The sequence below is a fragment of the Phaethon lepturus genome, unplaced genomic scaffold, assembly GCF_000687285.1.
Source record: "Phaethon lepturus isolate BGI_N335 unplaced genomic scaffold, ASM68728v1 scaffold7613, whole genome shotgun sequence".
Taxonomy (NCBI): Eukaryota; Metazoa; Chordata; class Aves; order Phaethontiformes; family Phaethontidae; genus Phaethon; species Phaethon lepturus.
The window spans coordinates 109,228-126,168 of NW_010526908.1; the positions used below are offsets into that span (position 1 = coordinate 109,228).

At 39.7% G+C, this 16,941-nt stretch overlaps 1 protein-coding gene across 1 annotated transcript in view; it reads left to right on the plus strand.

The window, feature by feature from the left end:
• Window positions 1-15,274, plus strand: part of SPIRE1 (spire-type actin nucleation factor 1) — a gene marked incomplete at its 5' end in the record, with an annotated part of 66,833 nt that extends 51,559 nt beyond the window's left edge. Inside the window, 8 exons of the mRNA XM_010283207.1 lie at window positions 1,751-1,914; window positions 4,398-4,488; window positions 5,398-5,540; window positions 11,339-11,476; window positions 12,996-13,066; window positions 13,617-13,644; window positions 13,735-13,871; window positions 14,749-15,274. Of these exons, the coding sequence (XP_010281509.1) occupies window positions 1,751-1,914; window positions 4,398-4,488; window positions 5,398-5,540; window positions 11,339-11,476; window positions 12,996-13,066; window positions 13,617-13,644; window positions 13,735-13,871; window positions 14,749-15,001 (1,025 nt within the window). The remainder of the gene's footprint in view (window positions 1-1,750; window positions 1,915-4,397; window positions 4,489-5,397; window positions 5,541-11,338; window positions 11,477-12,995; window positions 13,067-13,616; window positions 13,645-13,734; window positions 13,872-14,748) is intronic.
• Between the last annotated feature and the right edge of the window lie 1,667 nt (window positions 15,275-16,941).

Genomic DNA, 16,941 nt, shown 5'->3' on the forward strand with positions numbered 1-16,941 from the left:
CCCATGCTGTACTCACAGAAATCTAGGAGGAAAAAAACCCATGACCTATAAGCCATAGTGCTAGTCAGGACACCCATTAGCAAAGCCTTTGAAGATAGGAACTAAGGGTTAGAGAGTCTAAGTCTTTGATTGCAATGCTTTGTAGGGAGGACCTGAAGGCAGTAATAACACTGTAGTACACAGATTCATAGGCTTGGAATGTCACCATGACTTTAATAGTCCGAATAATCACCTTTTCTTATACTCCCAGTTGAAGGTATGATTTATAGAGGGATTATAATACATCCCCTATCCCTTCTAGCTCAGTTTCTAGCATTTAATGATAATCTAATTAATTCTTTTTAAAGTATATTGATTTAACTTACTTGTTTTCTTATTCCTTTCCAAAAGCTACCTCAGTGAGAATGTTGTAAAACAGACCTACTACTGCCACTGAGGCTTTGTCTAGACTGTGTAGTTTTAACTTACCTACTGCAAGAGCAGCTTTTATCAATGCAAACTGCATTATAGCAGCAGTGACCGTGTCTGTTTATACCAGGGCAACTATGTAAGTAACTCCAAGTGATGTGTGAGTACTTATGTTGTTGGCGCTAGGAATATCTGGGTGATATCATTTCTCTGTCATAGTCCCCCCAGTAACCTAAGGTACGAGTCATTTGACCTTCTGTGCCTCTTTTCACCGTGTATAAAAATGGGAATAATAACTCATCATTACTCTAGCCTTAAAATACCTGGAGGTACTTTGTTATTACAAGACTGGGGAAGGAGTCCTATAATTATATGAGCAGAAAAACACATTTGTAGAAAGACCAGATGCTTAGGCATACATGCAAATGGCAGATTAAAAGCTTCTCTTCCTTCTCCCTCTGCCATAATTTTCTCCAGATTGGAATACTGCACTTTGCACTTTTACAGGGATAAAACTGATTTATCAGACAAAACTCTAAGCTCTCCTAAAATATCAAAGCCTAGGTCATTATCTTAATGTCTAAGCTAAGCTAGGCTAAACACAGCAGACCCAATGCTTACGTTATCCGAGATGCATCTTCATTGTACACTGGCAGAAATCCTGAGTAATTTATTCAGTGGAGTTACATCCTTGTAAAACTCATGTAGATGAAAATAGAGCTGGAGCCTCATGTTTCTGCTGTTACATGAAGATTTGACATCACAGACATATTTTTAATACAAATGACCATGCAAAACTAAGAATTGTGCATATTTTTGATGAATGCTAGTTATTTAGCTAATTTTCATTCCTTTTCTGTATACTGCAGAATAAAGCGTAATTCTGTCCTCACAGGAAAAACTAGGTTTACTCCATGCTACGCCTCCTAGTTTCTGTGTGGCGTTGACTTCAGATTCACTGGAAACCCACTTGTCCACATACAGTTGTGTATTCTTCTGATACTTGTTATATACTTAATTATAGACTGTAGTTGAAGGAAGAATATTTTCAGGTTTAACACAGGAATTCTTTTTTTAAAGTTGATTGCTATTAGTCTGAGGTTGTTTTTTAGTATTGTGCACTGCTGCTTTTTCCACTGCTTTCATTCTTTCATATTGCTTCAGTACCACAAGCCGTTGCCTGTAGTTCTCTGAGCAATGTATTGCTAAAGTAAAATAATTGCACACATGTAACTATCACAGTATTTTTTCTTCCTTTTGTGTGTATTGCCTTGACAGTAAGATTTGAGAAGGCAAAATAAAAATTAGGTCCAAACACCAATTGTTCTGTTTCTTTTGCTAGATGTATCTACGCCAGAGGCTGGAAGAAAGTTACTGGATGCCTCTGTAGTGAACGGTGGCCTGGCACCACAAGGAAAGCAGAATGGGGCCACGCAGGTGACAGTACAACGCAAGAGACTCCTTAAGGCTCCCACGTTGGCTGAACTTGACAGCTCAGATTCAGAGGTAAAAAATCAGGACACAATTTGCTTCTCGATTTGTCAGAATTGAGTTTTACTCCTCAATTTGCTGAGCTGATCAGATGAGAAGTGATTTTGCAGATTATAAGCTGAATTTTCCATGACTGCTTTGTCAGCCCACAGAACTTCAAAAAATATTAGATCAGACACGCTCCCCCTCATTTTTATGAGAATATTCTTTTAAAAGTTTAAATGCTCATTTTGGCCTTAGACCCAGTATTTACTTATTTTTCTAAATGTCCAGTATCTGTTCCACAATGTATTTGTAGCAATTATTCTTTTGGGAATGCAGGCAAATGTGGTGCACCCTTCTGGCACCCGTGCAGGAGCTGTCACTAAAGGCCTCAGATGTGAGGTCACCCTCACCATACCAACTGTTAAATAAAGAGCATCAGCTGTGCCAGAGGGGTTGCAGTTTGGTGCAAATGTCAGTGGTTTAGTTTGCTGCATAGGCTTGGGAAGTAACACCAAACAAATGTTTCACAGACAGGGATGAGCAAATACACTGAGATGGAGAAATGACTTTGAATCCATTCTCCCTCAAATGGAGAGTTACAAATTTAAAAAAGCATAAAAAGGAGAAAAGCTTAAAAAAGCTCTCTAGCTTAAAAGCTGCATTATATATGATCCTCAAGACATACCAACATTACATTCTCAAGAATGAGCTTTGTCCGCTGCACCAGTAATTGAGTTTGGACCTTTCTGAAAGTTAAGCTGTCTGGAAAGCACATGCAGGCAGGGTTTATTCACAGAGGCTAATTTTAGCCTGGGGAAGGCAGTCTTCCCTGACTCTCTTTAGTAAATGGGGAAGAAGGGGCTTCCTGGCAGGGCGCTTATAAAGGCACCTAAGCTGAAAGATAGGAGGCTGGGGAGAAATATATGTGGGTAGAAATTTATCTCTTTGCCTACTTTCTTGATCTGTGAAAGGTTGACCCTCTTTGTATTAGGGATTATCCTATGGGTGATTTGTGTGGGTGCATAATTTGGTGCATCTATTCTGAAAGCAGGAGAGATTTGCATTCTGAAATCCCTCAGGAGTCTTTAAAATTATAATATGAGGTTTTGTTAATATGGCTGAAGCTGGGCAGGATGCAGCAATATTAAGACCTGTCAATGAGACTTGGATCTTGAACTTAGAGCTTCCCAGCTTGTAGCTTGGTGCATCCTGAAGCTAATGCAGCATGATATTTCACACAGAAAAATGAGCAGAGCTCAGTGAAAGAAAATTCTGTAAAGGGAAACATGAAATGATTCTTGTAGGAGGGAAAAATAAGATGTCTGACTGTGTTCTTTAGGGAATACTGTGTAGGCAAGCAAGGTTGTACAGAATAAGTCCTGAAACATACAGCGAAAGATGAATTGAAAATAAATCAGCCACATTGAGCTGACACAGAGAACAGATGCTGTACTGGTTTGAGTCAACAGAATTAGCTGGTGAAGCAATTAAAACAATTAAGATGCTCAACAGAATACTGGTTGGGGCTCAGGAACAGTGCTAAAGTAGTGTAAATAAACAAACTGAAGGGAGTTTGGGTGAGGTTTTCTGAGCTGACAAGGGGGGTGGAACATACGACATTTGAAGAAAGCGAAGATCGCTCTCTCAAAATGTCTTATTTCTTTACTGACTTTTACTTTGTATGTAACACACAGAAGAGCGTATGTGTTGTCCTGATGGCCTATAAATGACTCGGCCACCTCTTTGCCTGCAATTTGAATTGGGCTTAATCTATTTAGAGTTACTCACTGGGAGTTAAATTATGACTATGTTATGCCCTAAATTACAGGCTGCAAATATCTGCACTGCTGAGCTGTGGACCTCCAAATGAGTTGTGATGCAGAAGCATTTTTTCCCCCCTGCATCCCCTTTGTTCTTCTCTCAGCTGTGTTGTGATGCAGACTACGCCCCAACACTCAGTATTGCCAGCCAGAGGTGAAAGGGAAGGTCTGATACAGCCCTATGCCCATTTGCTGGCAAGGAGGAATATTGCATAACCCGTTCCTGCTTTCAGTCCTTGCTTTTTTTCTGCATTGCCACTAGAATCAGTTTCAGAGGGGGAGTAGGAAGTTCCATTTTGCTTTCTGTGGCTAAAAGAAGTTGCAATCTAATAGTGATTTTTGATACAGATGTAAAAATGGTATCTTCCTAATGAAGCTACAGCTATCCGGACAAAAAGCATATCGGTAACATGCACCTCTCTTCTGATCTTGTTCTTTCATGTGATAATTAAATACACTGAGTTCCAACCATGTACTGTTTATTCCAGTTTCTAAAAAAATGGAGCACTGAAAATTCCATTTACTCAGTGCTGTGTAGAGTTGATGTTTTTCTCAGGACTTCTTCTAGGGCTTTGAGTAATTGAATGGTGCAAAATACCTTTGATAGCTTGTGATTTCTGTGTGCTAAGAAGCAGTAAGAGAAAAAAAAAACAGTCCTTGAGGAATTCTGTTTCTTTTCCTCTTGCCATACAGGAGGAATCAGTGCACAAATCAGCAAGTAGCAGCAGCATCTCCCCCTCACAAGTAGAAGACCCCTCTCAAGAAGGCACCAGCAGCAGAAAGAGTGAGTTTTGATGAGTGAGCCCAGCGGCTGCTTTTACACGCTTCTGTTGTTTTCTGTTCTATGAACTTTGTCTTAAACTTTCATATAAAGCTGAAGCTGAGTGTTGTCAATGAAATAACTCTCTAAAGCTGAACCCTAGAACCTGCGGAATAGATCAAATGTGATTAACGATTGGAAGGCATTAGCCTCCACTACATGTGGGTAGGTATGTGAAACAAAGTTTCACACCTGAAGTTGATGTGGAACTGTAGAGGAAGTCACAAGTGAATGGGAGGTCATTTAGCTATGCTCATCTCATGAAAGAATTTGTTGCTGCAGAAACACATTCTAACCTAAGACCAATATAAATGTTTCCTGCATCTGTGTCACCATGGCAGTGAATGTACTTGTTTGAAAGACCTGTAGCAAGCACCAGTATTTCTCATAAGTACTTACTGGGAAAAGGTGAGGATCTGTTCTTTTTTTTTTCAGGCATAGGATTTACTGTGTGACAGTATTTTTCATTTGTTTCAAAGTGTTTCAGTTTCACTGGAAAAGTTTTGTAATGAAAGTGTAATCTGTGCGTTACATAAAATGTAATCTGTGCATACAGAAAATTTGTATTTTTTTTTTTCACAATAATGAAATAAGTAGAATAAGCTAATACCCTGAAACACCAACTTTATATACGATGGTAACTGGGCAGTAGCATGCCTGTATTTGCTAGGTTTATGAGTATTCCTCTTCTCTCAATCTGGAAAATGTGATGAATGTGATACCTGTCTTGAAGATGCTCTGAGTATGGATGTGTAACGTCAGGTACCAATAGAGGGAATGCTAGCAAATCAGTGGCTCGTTTAAGTACTGAGCAATGTTGTCCAACAGTCTGTCTTACAAGAACTAATTTTTTTATACTGGTTGAATCTTTAGTGCCTCCAAAGTTCTTGCCCATATCATCTACACCACAGCCTGAGAGACGGCAGCCACCTCAGAGACGACACTCCATTGAAAAGGAAACACCAACCAATGTGAGACAGTTCCTACCACCTTCAAAACAGAGCTCCAGATCACTTGTAAGTGGAGTGGGTGGTAGGAGAGAGAAAAAGAGGCATACTAAGAGTATAATGAAAATTAAAACTTGGCTTCAGTGTGATTAGAACTTGACTCAAAGAAAACTCCTCAATTCAGAAACAGCCCTTGGCTACTAAAGACATTTTGAAATCAAGATTTGAACTTTGTCTCTCTAGCCTATTTATCCAAAATCCCAAGTACAGGTGCCTCAGAAAATATTTGCACTTTGATTAGGACTCCGGGTAAAGCCACGTGTCTTGATTTAAAATTTGGGAATGTTACCAAAACAGACAAACTTCACCATACTGATTTTCATTTGAATAGAGACAGTTCCGAAGCAGTGGATCTATTTTGGGATTTAGGGGAATTTTTTAGTTGTTGGAAGTATTTTAGTTAATGGCTGAATGAATGGAATGGTTTCTTTTCTTCCCACATTAAGAACTTGTGTCGTAATGTTTTACATGTGAAAGCTCTTACAGTAACCCAAATCAAGGTTTGGCTGTGTTGCTTTGTTGAAGTTATTGAGGCAAAAACCTGTATTACTGCTTGAAAAGAAAGTACAGTACATTTGATCAATTAGCTTTAATTGAGAGCTGTTTTCCAACAGAGTATAAACAGCAAAGGGTATGAAATCCTGGTTTGTTTATGCTGACATACTGATTAGTGCTTTGTAATTTCATGCAGGATATGTTCCTTGTCTCTTTTCCTACCAGCAGGGTTTCGAAGTATGCCCCATGAGGTGCTGGTGAATAGAGAAATCAATAAACACATCCTAGTTTTGAAAGAAAGGGAATATTCACTTGCCCCGTCTTTTAGTGCAGTAGTATTAATGGGCTTTGGAGAGTATTCTTGTTGGCCCAAGAGTTGGTGGCCAGGATCCAAACCTATTAGATGATGAAGTTGAACAATAACAAGAAAATAATCTCCAAATATTCCCACAACTCGCTTCCTCCTCTTCTTTTCTGAGGAACTCCCAAATTTTGTTTATTATATTCTTCGAATTAGAATGTAGTTTCTCATTCCAGGTGATGGTCAGGTAGTAGCATGCTGATAAACGCACAACAGAAGTAGTGTTCTAGACTTCTTCTGCCAAAGTGAACTTGGAGCGGAACATACTGCACCAGAACCAAGCTGGAGGGTTCCTTCAGTGTGCATTTGAAGACACTGCCATATAAAATGGATTGCCCTGTCATCACATGTGATGATTCCTTCACTACATGTGGAAGCACAAGCTTTATTTTCTGACAGGCCCAGAGTCATTCAGAGACGTAAGGGGAGAAAAAGACATTAAATAAGACAGGCTAATGTGGGAACACATGGGAAAGGTTTTACTAGTTTCTTTTGTGCTTGGGTTTTTTCGTTTGGGGTTTTTTTTTTCACTCTTTAGAGAACTGTGACGTAGATTGGTTTTAGCTATGAAGTGAGAAGGAAGGAAAATCAGTAGTGAAATGATGTTCTGTTAAACAAGAACCTATTTTATTTGACGCCTCAAGAGCTAACTCTTTAACTTGGCAGTAGTGCCCTCTAGGGTGTGACAGACAACTGCCACAATACTTGTGTTCGTTTTGGTAGATGGTTGCTGATATGCTGGCACTGGCCCAGTCCCATGCTTTGGCTTACTGCAAGTCTTTCCTTCCCCAGAGAGATGACAGCTTCTTTCTGTGGCTGCGCCAGATGCTGCATATGTAACACTGCCGTTCCTGGAGTGAACGCTTCTCAATAAGTGCAGAATATTATTTACTTTTTACTTGACTTCACACTTCTTCATCCCTTCCCCCAGGATTGATGGAGTTTCATTTCTTATCACCTGCTCCTGTGACCGCAGTCTCTCTCCAAGGTGAAGGAGACCTCGTCAATAAATAGCCCTCAATGCCAGTGAAAACAGGCAGGACTTTGCTACAGTCTCTTAGCAGGATTAGCAAGAAACTGGTCTGTCTTGCATACTAATCATGGTTTTGTAAAGTGGCATCTCATCAGACAGAGGGAGTTAGACCTAAGTAGGTGGGGAGGGGAAACACTTGGAAAGATGCCATAGTCCTTTTGATATGTCACCCTACCAGTGCTACATGGAAAGGCAGGGCAGCTCACTGATTTTTTGGGGGGTCAGCCTGGTAGTGTGCTCACTCTAGTAAGACGACTCGGTGCTTAATCCCTGAGATGAAGCCAGTGTCCTGAGATGTACATATGAATGCCTTTGTAGTCTGTTTGCTTTTTTAACTATTATTATTATCATTATTATTTTTCATGACCCAGAGGACCAAAGCTAATGGTTTCATTTATACACAGCATTCGCTTCTCTGCTTCCTATCTATTGTTCAGGTTCCTAGGATAACCAGTTTATTTCCAAGGATGACTTTCAGACCACTTTTTTCAACTATGCAAACAGCTTCTCTGCTCAGCTCTCATCCCGTTGAAGCAGCCATGTGTGGGGTGGCAGGGGCTATGTACTATCTCTGTGAGAGAGCTTTTGCCAGCAGGTGGAAACCCGCAAAGGTTTGCCTCTTTTTGCTGGCTTTGGAAATCACCTTCACCAGCATGTTCCCTCCTAGGGGAGCACTTCCTAAACTGTGGCAAGAATTAAAGCTTAGGCTGGGACATCACACCTGATTGACATTGATTTCAATGTGTATAGGATATTTGTGTGTCTTCAATCACCTCACGGGGAAAAGAAATCAGTTCTGAAAGGACAGCAAACTAAAAATGCAACATCACAAGATTATCAATGGGACAGACCTTAAATGTTACAGCACATGAAGACCCTGCAGCAAAAATCCAGCAAAACTATTGTAATCCTTGGACTGTGTTGAAAAGAATAAGGTTTTATGTTTCTGACAAGATACACTATGTAGAATGAAAGGGCATTTGCAGTCTGTTTTATTTGAAAACCTACATATGGTTTTGGTCCTTAGCACACTTACATATCAGAACTTTGCAGAATAACTAATAGTTATGTACCAGGGAAGGCAAATCCACTAAAAAGAAAAAATTATTAATTTACCCCTATGTAGAACTGAACATGAATAACTTAATTTTTTCCTTCTTTTTCTTGTCCCAACCAATAAGTGAAAGTGTGAAACCTGTTGCAGGAGAGTTTATAATTGAGGTACACAGCCAACTTCTTAGAAACTTTTAGTCTGCAAAAGCAAGGAGAGTTTAGAGTGCTTGATTAATTGTGAATTGCAGAATTTAGAGGCCAGTCTGGCACTTTTTCGATTGCAATTTACTGGAGCAGCTCATTCGAATGCCTAGTGACATCCTTTAATAGGAAGTTTTACAAGGAATATATTAGTGTAAAAATGTGTTAGTCATAAGGAGCTATTAGGTGTGTATATGCTGAGAATGACCTACAAAGCACTTTATTTCACATTATGGATATGTAATTCTTACTACCTGCTTTTCCTGGGTAAAAAAATTACACATATACACCTTAAGCTATTACGGTGTATGTAATAAGACTGCACAGTCAAAGTGTTAAGCCAATTCTCAGGAGGATCTTGGAAACTTCAAGTTCAAAATATTGTTTTTAAGTAAGATTTTTTTTTCCCTTTAAAAATAAGAATACTGACTTGTCTTTAATATTAAAATGAGTACAATTCCAGAAAGTCAAGACCATTCAAACCATATTTTGTCTTTAGTATGTTCTGTTGTATGCAGAGAGCTGAAGTTCTCTCACTTGGAGCTGTCTAACTTGAGTGTAGATTATGGTTGGAAGTTTGAGCAATAACTCCAAAGCATCATTGTTTAATGAAGTTTAGTCAGTGCTTAGTGTAATTTTAATTAATTTCAGTGCCTTAGAGGTAGTGTTGAAACAGAAAATTTTCTTGTGTACTTATTTCTATTCCGAAAAGGGAAAAAAAAAAAATCAAGCAGTTTTCTGAAATCAGCATAATATTTATCTTTCATTTAATGTTGCATTAACATTTTGTTGTCCTTGTGTAACCTCTGGAATTAAAACATTAGCATTTAAACATGTGAACATTTTCTATGTTTCCCCTGTTGCCTGCTAGCAATTTCTATTTGCTTTAGTGATAATTATTTTCGATTGGTACAACGACAGGCCCACACTATTCCCCTAGTACCTGCTCTACACCTATAGCAGATCCGCAGACTTTCTTCAAAGGAGCAATATTCCCTGACGTCATCGTTCTATAAATTAAAGGAATGGGCATTCATGAGGGGGAAGGAAGAGCTTCAAGTAAGAAATGTATTTCTAAAGGACTTAAAGCTCTGATTGATTACAAGCATTCAGGCAGCCTCATTCACCTCGGACAGTTTCTCTCAGTCTCCCATGGTGCAGAATCGAGGGGGTTTGCGGGCGTTGTATCCATCACGCTTTCCCACCCACTTCCTCTCCCGTCTCGCCCCTGCCTTCAGCCGTGCCTTCTCCATAGCGAGGTGGTTGCTATGGGAAGAACCCAGAACGAAACGCTGAGAGCTGCTGGTTAGCTCTAAAGTTGCTCATAAGGAACAGAAGTTATTTTGTTTTAGCTGTGCAGTTTTACACCTCAGAACAAATTGCAGTTGCTTTTGATGTAGTTTGTTGTTTCCAGACAACTAGTGATTCTGTACCCCTAAGGTTTAGCTGGCAAATCTAACAAAATTAACTCAATTCTAGTCTTTTGTGGGGTACCTTAAACAGAGTGAAGTTTCTTTGTGTTCCCTTTCTAGATAGGTAAGACAACAGTTTTTAAAAATGTGGTGGTTCCTAAATGCTAATGTTTGCCAGGTCTGCAACGTAGAAAGATTTTCTTTTTAATCTAACGGAAAGACAGAACAGACCTCTGAGTACGTGGGATTCATCACTTCCGTTTGTAAACGAGATCTCTAAACTGTCAGCCACGTCTTTGTATTTGCAGGAGAAATTTCCTTCATTTATTCAGAGAGCATTACATGTCATTGTCATTACTGCACAGTAGCCCCTCTGGGCTGACTGAAAAGGTTCGCTAAGCATAAAGCGATGAGAGTTCCCACAGAGGTTTCTGTCTTTCTGTTGGAAATGTATAATCAACTACAGGGCTGGATTACAAATTGGGTTGGTGCTTTTTATTCTCTGGTACCAAATTCAGGAGTTCTCTACTCAGTAGTCTCCAAAATGCTGCAATACAGAACAGGCGGAAAATTTTACAAGTGGGAGGTTATGTTGTTTAGTCTCTGTTTGAGTCTCTGCCATTAATAATGCAACACTGGGTAACCTGCCTTATATTTGAAGATTATTCTATAAAGCTTAAATTGCTGCTGTTACTTTCCTGGGGCAGAAAGGAGAACTTTTCTGCCTGAACTGCCATAACTTTTTGTAGTCTTGGTGGGATTCTGATCCATGTAAGCACCAAGATGTGGTACCACTGAATAAAAATTTCTGCTAGAATGGGCTACTAACAACTTTCCTTGGCCTCTCTGGGCACCACAAAGTCTCAGAGAAATTCTGCCTCTTCAAACAATGTACTTAATAGTAATACCATCTGCCAAATTACCTTTTCCCTTTCAAATTACAAACCCGAACATTGATTGGTTTGAAACAAGTCTTTCGTAAGACAAACAAAAGAAGGGTCAAGCGGTTTGAGGAGGAAAAACGAAGAAACTGTCATTGTTGTGAAGGCTGAATGTCAGACCATTTAGATTACACTTACGCAGTCTCTGACGGCTTGAACTCGTGTGATGCCCATGAATGAGCCAGTGCTATTCCAGTTTGAAGGGAGAAACCCTCTATTTCTGGAGTTACTAACGAGGTGGCTGGTTGTCAAGGCTGAAGTCTGGAAGAAGCTGTTTGGCTTTGAAGTAATACAGGTTTTTTGGCTTCCAGGAGGAGTTCTGTTACCCGGTGGAATGTCTGGCCCTGACGGTGGAGGAAGTCATGCACATCCGTCAGGTGCTGGTGAAGGCGGAACTGGAAAAGTACCAGCAATATAAAGACGTCTACACTGCTCTCAAGAAAGGAAAGGTAGGGCTGAGTCTGTGGATGCTCTGAAGCTTATTGAGGGAGGCCGGTCACACAAGCCTCCTGTTTACACATTTGTTTCTTACCTTGTATTGGAGAAAAAGAAGGACTATCCACCAAACTCCCCCTAAATGTGTAACATATGGGTCAGCTTCCTTGAATTATGTGCAGAAACATTAAAACTTTTAATGGAAATAACCTTCTTTGTTTAGATTGTCTATAAAAATGCAGTAGTGTTTGCAATTATCAGAGCATATCTGTATGTGTATGTTTTAAACTTCATTGACTAAAGTGATTTCTGGCGCCCTGCAGTATTGCTTGGCATTTCTATGCCAGAAAATAGAATTACAGCTAGCAGTAGGAAATTACAACAGGTTTTTCATATGAATCCTCACTATCAAGCAAAGAGGGGATGAAAGCCTTCAGAGACGTCAGACGATATGTGACCCCAGAAGGAGGTTTAATACTATAGAACCTGTTAACTAATACATTTTTTTTCTGTAAACTGCAGATTGGGAATTTGCGTTTACCAGTAGACACCGTGTCCTTTTCTCCCACTTTTGACTTGTGCTTCTCAAACACCTCCAGCAAGTGTCTTTTGACTTCACAGTGTATCTTACTTACAGGCCTACCCATGTCTAGTATGCAGATTTAATCTAAAGATTTAATACTTTTAAGGCAGAGGGACAAGAATCTTAAAATGTCATTCATTAGATTCAGCTGTTGCATATTGTCATGATATATAAAGCTTAGTAATGACCTGTTATCAAATCTCAAAGTAAATTGATGCTTTAATTAATTTATCCCACTATTAAAGGGTTGACTGTTATTTCTAACCACATTTATGTAGCATCACCCAAGTCTTTGGATCTCAATATGTCATCTTTTGTTTGACTGCAAAACTTTTCATAGTTCAATGCCTTTCCTTCCTAGAAATGTTCTTAAGCTGTGACCTCTACCTCCTTTGAATAAGCTGAATAGATGGCATTTATTATACCACTATAAAGCAGGTTTTCCTCAAGTAAGATTGTTGCAATAGCCTTTTCCTGCACCTCCTCGAGTTTTCAAGAATATAGGATTGGAAGAAAATAATCAAATGTTATCCCTGGCAAAACCTGACCCAGCTGGTTAGGAACAATTTCCAGCCTAAATGTATTTATGGCTGAATTTATGCCCATTTGTTCTTGTGTTTTTCAGGTGTAACAGTTACCCTTCTTCATTGCTGTTACTCTTACTTTCCCATTGCTTTTTTCTGTAGTAATGATATGAACATCAGCGAGGGAGGAGTAAAAATAAGTAAATAATTAACTGGCAAGTATTTAACTTAGGTAAAAAAAATGAGTATTTCTAAATACGTGAAGATACAGTTCTGGACCATTCTTTTCAACATAATCTTAGAAGTATCAACCCCAGAACTGGATGTAGTACTGCAACTGTGGTCTCACTGATGGCAACTGATAGGTGAAGTCATTACTGTGCGGGACTTTGCCTAACGTTGTGGACTTCTCTGTTCTTCTTTTAGCTCTGCTTTTGCTGTCGAAAAAGAAGGTTTTCTTTCTTTACCTGGTCTTACACTTGTCAGTTCTGTAAGAGGTAACTATTTAATATCTGTTAATAAGTGAATACCATTTCAGAGGCAAAAATACTGATTTATATGTTAGAAACTCCCAAATGTTTCTGCTGCATGCTGTTGACTTTTGTTGCTGTAACAAGTCAAGGTTAAAAAAAAAATATGCAAACCCAGATCCTTCCTAAGTGACAGAATTGCTTCCTTGGACTGAAACTCTTGGCTAGAAGTGAGCAAAATACCTATTTGTTCTTTTATGCTCTTGGGAGAGTGAGATGGAATTTATTTAGACTCCCCAATCAACACTTCCATAATCTCTTCTGTTGTGGAAAACATTTCCAGGCAATTTACTGTTTGGATTATTTTTTGAGTATTAGTGGGTGGAGAAGGGAAAAAAACGTGTGGATGTGGTGCTTCAGGACATGGTTTAGGGGGCATGGTGGTGTTGGGTTAACGGTTAGACTTGATGATCTCGAAGGTCCTTTCCAACCTTAGTGATTCTGTGATTCTATTCTTGATTTAAATGTAATTTTTCCCATTGAAAAAAATTATTCATGCTCTTACTTTCTTACACAGGCCTGTATGCTCACAGTGTTGCAAAAAAGTAAGTAAACAAACTTACAGTTAGACCCTTTCTAAAAAGCTGTAATCTTTTTAATGATACTGCATGTTCCTTCTGCTGTTCTCACAACAGATGCGGTTGCCGTCAAAGCCATATTCTACTCTCCCCATCTTCTCGCTGGGACCTTCAACCTTGCAAAGAGGAGAAAGTTTTATGAGGCCAGAAAAACCCTCTACCAGTCACCAGCGATCACTGCGCAGCATGTCCAGGTGAGAAACAACCCGAGCGCATGCGTGTCTGTTGGAAATGCTTTCCGAATGTTTCCTCTTCTGTTATCAGTCATTAATTACTGTCTTCCTGTTTTGTAGTTGTCAATGTTTCTAATGCTTGTAGTAACTTTTCTGAAGCCTGAAAATCCATGTCTCGTCCACTCATTGCTTTTATTTACAGAAATAGAAATACTAACACTGTGTCTTAAATGTTTTTCACATTGCAGGTGAAAAATGATATGAGCCTGGGGCAACTGTATTTCTGTAGCACCTCTGCAAAAATATCCTTAGTGTGTCTTTTTCTGGTGCGAATAGACTCTGGAGATACATCTCACAGGCTAGATTCACTCACTGAATGGGAGTTCAATGATGTCTTGCAAAGATTTATCTTCTTTTTCTCCTTGTTTTTCAAATTCTAATTTTCACTATTTTTTTTCACTTTGATACTATCAAGTTATCTACTGGTTTTATATCTTACACACAGATGGTTGTCAAAGCTAATCCGAGAAATTAAATGTAAAAGAAGTGCTCCTTTTTGAGGGGATCTACAGTATAAACCCTTTGCATAAATCACTAGTGCTAGGATGCTGTGTCAAATGAACCAAACACATCATCTATTTATAGTTATTAGTAAGGTGGTTTTTCCAAGGTAAATGTTATACATGCCCTCAGTTAGTGAGGGCAATTACCTTGCAATCTTGCCTGATCAGGCAGAAGTGTCCTCTCTGGTGTTTGGTCTCCTGGTGTCATTTTTGGGACAGGAGAAGGGAAGATTTAAATCAAGACCATTCTGATGTGCCATTTCCTGAAGGTGTCCCCTGGGGCCTACTGCCATGCTGCTAAATAATGTGACAGGTCCTGCTCTTTTGCCTTTCAGGTTGACCTCGAGGTCCAAATCTGTGGATAAGTCACAGGAAGAGTTTCCCAAAGAATTAATGGAGGACTGGAGTACGATGGAGGTGTGCGTGGACTGCAAGAAGTTTATTTCAGAAATCATCAACTCAAGCCGGCGCAGCCTATCTCTGGCCAACAAGCGAGCCAGGTTAAAAAGGAAAACGCAGTCCTTCTACATGTCGTCGCCGGGAACCTCTGAATATTGCCCCTCTGAAAGGACTATCAATGAGATCTGAGCTGTGTGCCTTTTTCTTTGCTTTTGTCTTCATGAGGTCATCATCCATGAGCAAGGTCACTGAAACTGGATTATCATTCCGTTGCTTCATTTCACTTGACTGGCTTGAATTTGCATTAGATCACAGGATTTCCTCCTCCAATGGTTCCCAGAGACGCAGAACGCTATGTTTAGATCTGTGCAGAATGATACACAACGGGTCAGCTGCTCGCACTGAAGAAAATCAGTAGTTTGAAATTGTTGCCTCTTTTGTATGTGTGCGTTGAAACTAGAAAGCCTTTACTTGCTTTCGATCTTTTTTTGATCTCAAATGCTTTGAATCATTTTTCAGGAGATGAGCTGAAAACATGTGTTTAATGGAGAACCAAATCTAACAAAGTGTCAGGGTTAGCACAGTAGCAAACAGTAAGTCATATTGGCATTACCACCCTCATAATGCTCATGTCCTAGTTGAAACAGCACCAGGCACCGAGGGTTAGCGACCGTGGTTGAAACCATCTTTCTTTGAACTGTTTCGGTTGCTCTGAGATCAGTTCGGTTGCTCAGCACGGCACTCTACAATGGCTCTGTCCTAGGGCAAAATACACAACGAAGCTCTTGGCCCGTGCAGTTGGCCATTCCCCTGAGCTGCTGTATGTTTTAAGCCTTAGTGCACTTCTAAGTGTCTCCTGAGCAGGTTTTAGTAATTTAACTTCTACCTTGAATGTATGATGATGACTACTAGTAGCAGTGAATTTTAGTAGTAGACAGAGTTGTACAGTTTATGGGGAGGTTGGGAAATAAGGGAGGCTTCTAATTTTAACTGAATACCTGTAAAGTTTTTCTCATGGTTACTCAGAGAAAACGGTGGGTAAGGTGTACATTTGTATTATAATGGAGCACACAGATACTGCTATAGTTATGTCTGACAGCATATCCACTGATAACCCCATTTTTTCTGGGGTTTATAACTTGGCTGTAAAAATTCGTGTTCTGCTGAAATTTGGGACAGGGCTGTCTCAGATTGGGAGCAATCTCTCTTTTTTCCCTTTTATCTTTTTTCGTTCTTTTTCTCTTTTTAATTTGCTCATGGAAGAGTGCTAGACTGGTTGTTCAGAAGTTCCGACAACCTTACAACGTTAACTGACATCTCATGCTTTTTTGCACTTTTTTTATATTCAAAATACTTTTTTAAAATTCAAGCATAGCCAGAGTTTAGTCAATAATTTGGGGCCAGATCATTTTGGTATTTAAAAACAAGCTAACATAGCCAAGTTATTAATACTTGAAAATCAACTACTGTAACTTTTTCATAAATTTTTAATACCCTAAGGCGTATTTAATATCTATATAGCAGTGTATTATAGAATGACGTAGCAGAAAAGTTTCAGATCTATTTATTAACATTTCTATACTTCAGATTAATGAGAGATACCTCAGAACTGCTCCAAAGTAGCTGGGACTGGATTTCCGTAACATCATTTTCAAGCCGTATTAATCAAAACAGATTCTCCTGTCCAAATCTCATGCATTGAAAGGCCCAAGAGAAGGCAGACTGCCCCGCCACCCCGGTAAGGCACGGTGCGGAGGCTGTGGGGCACCTGGGGAGGTTGGCTCCCAGGCGGTAGCTGGGCTCCGGTCCCGCCACGGGCTGCCTCCTGCTGCCGCGGGGAGCCAGGCTTCCCCTTCAAAGTGTGTTTGCATGTTACATTCCAGCCTTCGGAGCAGCCACTCCCATCATATCTTTTAAGGTGATTTGAAAAGCACATGCAAAAGTCTCCTTAAACCTTCCCAGGGACTCATCCATCCTTATTTTTCTTTAAACACCCCCTTGGAAAATGAGAATTTTTGCATAGGCAGGGCTTATTGAAATAATGTTTTCAATTTTTTCTGAACCAATGCAAACAGGAAAAGCAGGGCTCAAGGCTAACTCTCCCTCGTAGCTGCCCCATGTAAGCCCAG